At 33.4% G+C, this 7,241-nt stretch overlaps 1 protein-coding gene across 2 annotated transcripts; it reads left to right on the top strand.

Moving 5' to 3' along the window:
- Nucleotides 1-418: 418 nt before the first annotated feature.
- On the top strand, nucleotides 419-6,377 carry LOC121782193 (putative receptor-like protein kinase At3g47110). 2 transcript variants are annotated; one of them, XM_042179930.1, is made up of 5 exons: nucleotides 419-818; nucleotides 1,611-1,826; nucleotides 2,258-2,398; nucleotides 3,870-5,714; nucleotides 5,820-6,377. In XM_042179930.1, the coding sequence occupies exons 1-5, from the start codon at nucleotides 422-424 to the stop codon at nucleotides 6,212-6,214; spliced, it is 2,994 nt and encodes a 997-aa protein (XP_042035864.1). In that variant the 5' UTR covers nucleotides 419-421; the 3' UTR covers nucleotides 6,215-6,377. The 2 variants fall into 2 exon arrangements, with proteins under 2 accessions (XP_042035864.1, XP_042035865.1); XM_042179931.1 differs by lacking the exon at nucleotides 419-818 and having other exon boundaries at nucleotides 1,696-1,826; nucleotides 2,173-2,398.
- Nucleotides 6,378-7,241: the final 864 nt, after the last annotated feature.

The raw sequence follows: 7,241 nt of genomic DNA, 5'->3' as shown, positions 1-7,241 counted from the left end.
TTGAAACCACATACAAAATCTTCATATCTCGTATACTCTATTTGTTTGCATTATTTTAAACAAAAAATAAAAGTGTGGCAAGTTGAGTTGACACGACGACCATCGCATGCCCCATTGAATACTCAACACATATATAGACATCGTCTTCATTTGTTTCTTAACATGTTCTTAATTTTGTTAGTACACATTAATTTCCACATTAAAATGTCACTTTGTAGCTACAGAAAGTGACATACAAGTATCCTTCTCATCCTCATAGATACGTTTACAAGAATCCCATTAATAAATTCCACATGCATATTATGGCTTATATATATTTCATTGACGAAGACTCAATTAAATTTTAAAAATCATACTCCTTTTATATCAAATGATAACTATAAAGAGTCTGTTATAAAGAATGAAACCAATCACCAAATTAATGGGCTCTTCTATCTTCTCATTTGCTCTTTCGATCTTTTTCTTAAGTAGCTTTACCCTCTCCTTGAATTCGATCATCACTGATAAAAATGCACTTATTTCTTTCAAAAACTCCATCACTTCCGAACCTTATGCTATCTTGAGCACCAATTGGTCCCAAAACAACACATCAGTCTGTAATTGGATTGGTGTGTCGTGCGGCCTCAAACACGGCCGTGTCACAGCTCTCAATCTCTCTGGCTACGGCCTTGTTGGAACTGTTGCTCCACATCTCGGAAACCTTTCGTTTCTCAGATATTTGGACATCAGTTTCAACAGTTTCACGGGAAAAATCCCAAGTGAAATTGGAAGTTTGAGTAGGCTTAAAGAGCTGTACTTGGGCTTTAACGATTTCAGAGGTGAACGCATCTCTATTTAACTACCTCTACATTTGATTTCTATATTACTATTCCATAATTTGAAATGGATAAATGATTTGAAAGCAATTATATTGTCTATTCTGTATACCACCTTCATCCTTAAAAAATAATCATATTTTTCCATTTTACCATTTTAGTATCTCTCTAGTTAAGTGAGTTTCATTTATAAATAATATTTTAATTATTTTTTTATAATTATCTTACTTTATCAATTTTACGTTAAAATTAAATGCGTCCAATTATCAATTTTAGATGCATTTCCAACATGCAAAGCAAAAACATCAATAGAAAATTTATTAGGCCATCAGACGATAAAATTGTCAATTTATTGTTTGTGCAAATATTATTTTACTTTTGTCATTTTATTTTTTTTTTCTTTTTAAATTCCTAGGGTATTTAGATTACATAGAGAATGTTAGTTTTATTATTTTCTGTCAGTTTGATAATATTACTAAATTTTATTTTTAAGAAATTAGGATTTCTTTGATTTTTCTGTAAATTATTTTCCTATAAATTCGGAGGTCGAAACTGTGCTATGTTGAGAGTCTTTTTATGACCATATAGTTGGGTTTAAAAATATTTTTTACCCGGCTACTATGATTGAAAAGATGGTTTAGATGAAATAAATGTGTATCTAACTAAATCAGTTTTTTTATCAAACATATGCTAAGCACATAAACGCCTATTCAAACTAAACTTACTCAAAAGCATAATGGGAAATGAAGATGAAGCAAAGGGTTTCCTAATTGTTTGGCAAAAATATTTTTTCAGGAATGATCCCTGAAGAAATAGGGAATCTTTCACAGTTAGTGGTGTTAAGCATCCCAACCTCCTCTCTTACCGGAAATATTCCATCTTCAGTGTTCAACTTATTTTCATTGAAATTAATGGACCTCTCTAACAACAGTTTGTCTGGAAAAATCCCAAGTGAAATTGGAAGTTTGAGTATGCTTAGAGAGTTGTGGCTCGGCTCTAATGATTTTAGAGGTACTATTCATATGCCTCTCTTTCTAACGATAGCTACATCGTTTCTATAAAAAATCATTCAACTAACAAATGAGACATGTGATCAGGCCATATTTCACTAGCTTATTACACTCCCATCTTGTTATAAAACTAAAATATATACAAGTGACTAGGCTCATATTCCACTAAGTATTTCATTCTTTTACTTTACATTTATTAAAACTTGTGTCAAGTCAACTATGGACTCCTTTTTCGGGACAAAGGCAGTATTTCTTTTTTACAAAAGTGTTAGTCATTTTGTTACCAGCTAGTATGATTTACATGATGAATGGTTTTGAAAAAATAAATGATTATATGATGAAACCAGGTTGCTGTATCAAACAAAGCTCATACCCAAACTGTTGTGTTAAAAGGCATCCTCTCATGTTATCTTCCTACTTCCAAAAATGCAGTGATCCCTGAAGAAATAGGGAATCTTTCACAGCTCGAGACATTAAGTATCCCAGCCTCCTCTCTAACCAGAAATATTCCATCTTCAGTGTTCAACATTTCTTCATTGAAATTCATCGACCTCTCTAACAATAGCTTATCTGGTAAATATCAACTTTCCTGAACACATGGATGCTCTCTCTATATGGTCACTGTGCTTTCATATATAGTTTAATTTGCAAAATAAATTTCGGATTTGTTTCTTACAACAATAAATTCAAGTAATTCAAATATAAGACTCCCAAGAGATCTGAGCAAGAGCAAAATGCTTTATACAGTTGAGAACTAATTTGAAGGGCACATTCAACCAATATATATGCAAATGCCAACGTCTTCAATTATTTTACAACTATTTTTGCTGCACCATCACGTGAAATCGGAAATATGACTATAATTTATACTTATTTTACAATAGAACAATGAATTAATAGGCAGTGGCAAAGCCACGTTGGGGCCAGGTCCCCCCATCAATTATGTAAACAAAAAAATTAACATGAATATCCCGAGTTGGTCAGAGACATGGTTCTTGTCCAATATGTCCCGAGTTCGATTCAGTTTTACTCATTTTTTATTCTCTGCAACTCTTTTATTGTCTATGTCTTTTTATTTATGCAACTTTGTCATTCTTCATGCTATTTATTAAGCATAATGTGAATATTTTTGTTTCTTTTTACTTTTTTACTTTTTTTGGAACATAATTTCTCTTCACTTGGTAACTGTTTTCTTCCATCATTATGCTAATAATAAAAAAAATTAATTATTGTATTCTAGTACTCCCCCCGTTTTTTTAAAATAGCAACTCTTTCCATTTTAGTACGTTCTTTAAAAATAACAACTTTCAAACTTTCTATTTTAGGAAATCTTTACACCCCTATACATCAAATTATTTACCACTTATACTACTACAATTAATAACTTAAAGTGGGCCCCATAATCCACTAACATTAATTCCATTACTTTTTTCTCTCCATCTCTCCTTCTTTACCAATTTTTTTCTCCCCCTCTCTTACTTTACCAAAATTGTGCATTAAAACCCGTGTTATTTCAAAAGTCCCTATTTTTAAAAAACTGAGGGAGTATTTGTTATAATTTAGATTTCAGTTGATGTTTTCTATGGTGACATTTAAACATCATAAAAAATTCCATCCATTATACAGTATTGAAAATATTAGTTATTTCGAACTACCGATGTCACGAATATTGAAAAAATCCTATAAATATTAACGATAATTTGGGTGCCCCGTTTTAAAATTTTTGGCTTCGCCACTGTTAATAGGTACGTCATCAATTTTTTTCTTTTATCATACGATTTCTGCATATTGTTTAAAGAAAGTTCGACATTTATGTTTTTTTATAGCAAGTTATATTTATAGATATACATTTAGCTTATTACCAACTTTATTTTCACCATTATTCACTTTTAACATTTTCTTTTGATAACATCCGAAATTGCGAATACAACCCAAAAAGAGATTATTTTTTATCTGAAACCTAGAAAATAGCTGCATTGTTAAGTCTTCCATTTTCAACCTTAAAGAAATAAAATCTTTCACTCAATGAGTTTTCACTTTTCAGGTACTCTTCCTTCAAATATGGGGATTTCACTTCTCAATCTTGAAATACTTTATTTGGGTTCTAACAGACTCAATGGTCCAATTCCAAGCACCATCAACAATGCTTCTAAACTTATGGAGGTTTGCATGGGAAACAACTCCTTCATTGGCTCCATACCAGACCTTGGTAATTTGAAACACCTTCAGAAGCTAATGCTCCGTCATAATCATTTGAGTGGAGAGGAATCTTCAACTCAGGAGTTGACATTTCTCTCTTCGTTAACTAAATGTCGCAATTTGAAGTACTTGGTGGTATCAGACAATTCACTGAATGGTATCGTACCTGCTTCAATTGGGAACTTTTCCTCTTCTCTTCAAAGTATTTGGCTACAAAACAGCCACATCGTGGGTGTCATTCCTTCTGAAATTGGAAATTTAAGTAGTTTGTTGTTTATTGAACTGGGAGGTAATCAGCTGCGTGGACCCATTCCACCATCAATTGGGAATATGAAGAAACTCCAACGAATGTATCTTTACGGGAATAAGTTGGAAGGGTCTATTCCTAACGACGTATGCCGATTGAATAATTTGGGGGAGTTGTACCTTTACGAAAACATGCTTGCGGGTTCAATACCGAAGTGTTTAGGTGAAGTTAAATCTATGAGATTGCTTGACTTAGGATACAATCAGTTGAATTCCACTATCCCTTCTAGCTTCTGGAATCTTACAGACCTCTTGGAATTGAGCTTGTTCTCAAATTATCTGAATGGACAATTGTCATCACAACTTGGAAAGTTAAAGTCAATCAGATATGTAGACTTGTCCTTTAATCAATTTTCAAGTGATATCCCTAGCTCAATTGGTGGTTGCCAGTCATTAGAATCTCTTTACTTATCAAATAATTTGTTGGAAGGATCTATTCCCCAATCCTTAGCAAGTGTTAGAAATTTGATAGCATTGGATTTATCTTACAATAACCTTTCTAGATCTATACCCAAGTCATTAGAAGACCTTCGTTTTCTTGAGTATTTCAATGTTTCCAACAACAAATTGGTTGGGGAAATTCCAGATAGGGGTTGTTTTGGTAACTTGAGTGATCAATCGTTTTCCCACAACCTTGCCCTTTGTGGTCCAATAAGATTTAAAGTTCCACCATGCACAGATAATCATCATACATCAAAAAACTTGATGAAATTTATAGTGCCTTCAGTGATTTTAGCTTTGACTATGGTGATTGTCATCCTTGTGTTTATAAATAAATTTAAATCGAGGAAATCACCACTACTTCTCACTAATATTTCACCGGTGACTGAATATAGAAGAGTTTCTTACATAGAACTAGAGCGGGGAACCAGTGGTTTTAGTGAGAGCAACCTTCTTGGAAAAGGAAGTTTTGGTTCGGTATTTGAAGCAACACTTTCTAATGGGTTGAAAGTTGCAATAAAAGTTTTTAACTTGCAACTACAAGGAGCAGAAAGGAGCTTCTATACTGAAACTGAGATACTTGGGAGCATTCGACACAGAAATATAGTTCGTGTTATTGGATGTTGCACTAGCCCAAAGTTTAAAGCTTTGGTGCTCACATATATGCCAAATGGGAGCTTGGATAAATGGTTATATTCCAACATGTATTGTCTAGATCTTATCCAGAGACTGAAGATAGCAATAGATGTTGCAGCAGCCTTGGAATATCTTCACCATGGCCATACATGCCCAGTAGTCCATCGTGATGTAAAGCCAAGCAATGTTTTGCTCGATGAAGACATGGTCGCTCATCTTGGTGATTTTGGTATTGGCAAACTTTTTGACGATGGAGAAGTTGTCGTTCAAACACAAACATTGGCGACTATCGGCTATGCAGCACCAGGTGATGCATAATTCTAAACTTTTCATCTTCAACGATATTATAGTTTTTTCTTTAGAAAAATAGCAATGATTAATCGAATGCTTATCATGCATGTTGCACGGATAGAGTTGGGAATGGAAGGGAAAGTGTCCACACATGGAGATGTGTATAGTTTTGGGATAATGTTGCTCGAGATGTTTACAGGGAAGAAGCCAACAGATGATATGTTTGATGGGGAAATGAGGTTGAAAGAGTGGGTAAGTGAATCATTACAAAAAAACTCAGTTCCTATTGCACCCGCTTTGCTATCTAGCGAAGATCGGGATTTATGTGCAAAGGAGCAATGCATGTTGTCAATTTTTGAGCTGGCAATGAAATGTTTAGCCGCTGCACCTCAAGAAAGAATCAACATGATTGAAGCAGCGAACACTCTTCAGAGGATCTATGCAACAACGGTAACAGAAAGACGTCGTCCACCACCATATGCCTTTTCTGTTAGTATTCGCGATAATGGGTTATGATGCTTGTTGCATAGCGAACTCATATTGTGTGTAAAGACTATGTCGAGAGTTCGTGTGGCATATATGTATAAGTTGTGAAGTTGGAAATTTATGAGCATGTTATATAGTAAGAGTGGGATTGTGGAGGCGAATTAAAGTAATAACTGCTCCCTCTGTCCCATAGAAATAGGCCGAATTTCCTTTTTCATCTATCTCATGCAAATAGTCCATATCCATTTAATATAATTTTTTCTCTTTTGCTTTTTCTTTATCATTTATGGGCCTCTACTATATGTTACATTATTTCAACATTTTTTTCTCATTCTTTCTTACTTTACCAATTACACATTAATATGAATGTAATCAAATGCAAACTCTAAATATTATACAAACTCTAAGCTATGATCTGGACAGTTAAAAAATGTTTACAGATTACAAAATAATAGCAACAGAAAATATCAACACAGTGTCAACGGTTGACACCGAGTTGACATTGTATTGATGACATTGTGTTGATATCAAAATCTTGAAATTTTATACTATGTTGACAATGTGTTGACGTTGTATTGACACTATGTTGAAAAGTTTAGAGTTTGTAAATATATGAGTTTGCATTGTATCACTACCCCGCATTAATATGTATAATTAAATAAATGGAGCTTTCACATTAATTTAACGTTTAATTAATTTTTTCACAAATTAATATGAAACTTTAATTTCATTCACACTGCTAAGCTATGATAAATTGATAGGTGGCGTACCAAAGGAGATTGGAAATCTTACATCCTTGAGTTATCTGTCTCTGTTTAGAAATCGCTTGACAGGTATGATATGATCCCTTCTTAATTTGCGGAATCAATCATTTTCCTCAATCCAATCTATCGTAGAGAACACGTATGTTTATGAAGTTCGAAAGATAAAGAAAACGCAGTTGACTATTAATTTTTTAAAAAACAGTTAAATATGAACAAAAGCATAATGTTTGTGACCAAAATTAACAAACTTAATGCGTAGGTCCATAAAGTTTTTTTTAGCAAATGTATGGCAC

The sequence above is a fragment of the Salvia splendens genome, chromosome 20 (assembly GCF_004379255.2).
Source record: "Salvia splendens isolate huo1 chromosome 20, SspV2, whole genome shotgun sequence".
Taxonomy (NCBI): domain Eukaryota; kingdom Viridiplantae; phylum Streptophyta; class Magnoliopsida; order Lamiales; family Lamiaceae; genus Salvia; species Salvia splendens.
This window is presented reverse-complemented; position numbering and strand designations above follow the sequence as displayed.

Bases quoted from the DNA above. Each gene is read 5' to 3' on its own strand.
- LOC121782193 (XM_042179930.1), top strand. From the start codon at position 422: ATGGGCTCTTCTATCTTCTCATTTGCTCTTTCGATCTTTTTCTTAAGT. The intron at 2,399-3,869 runs GTAAATATCAAC...TTCACTTTTCAG, and splicing joins CTCTAACAATAGCTTATCTG to GTACTCTTCCTTCAAATATG. The intron at 5,715-5,819 runs GTGATGCATAAT...TTGCACGGATAG, and splicing joins TATCGGCTATGCAGCACCAG to AGTTGGGAATGGAAGGGAAA.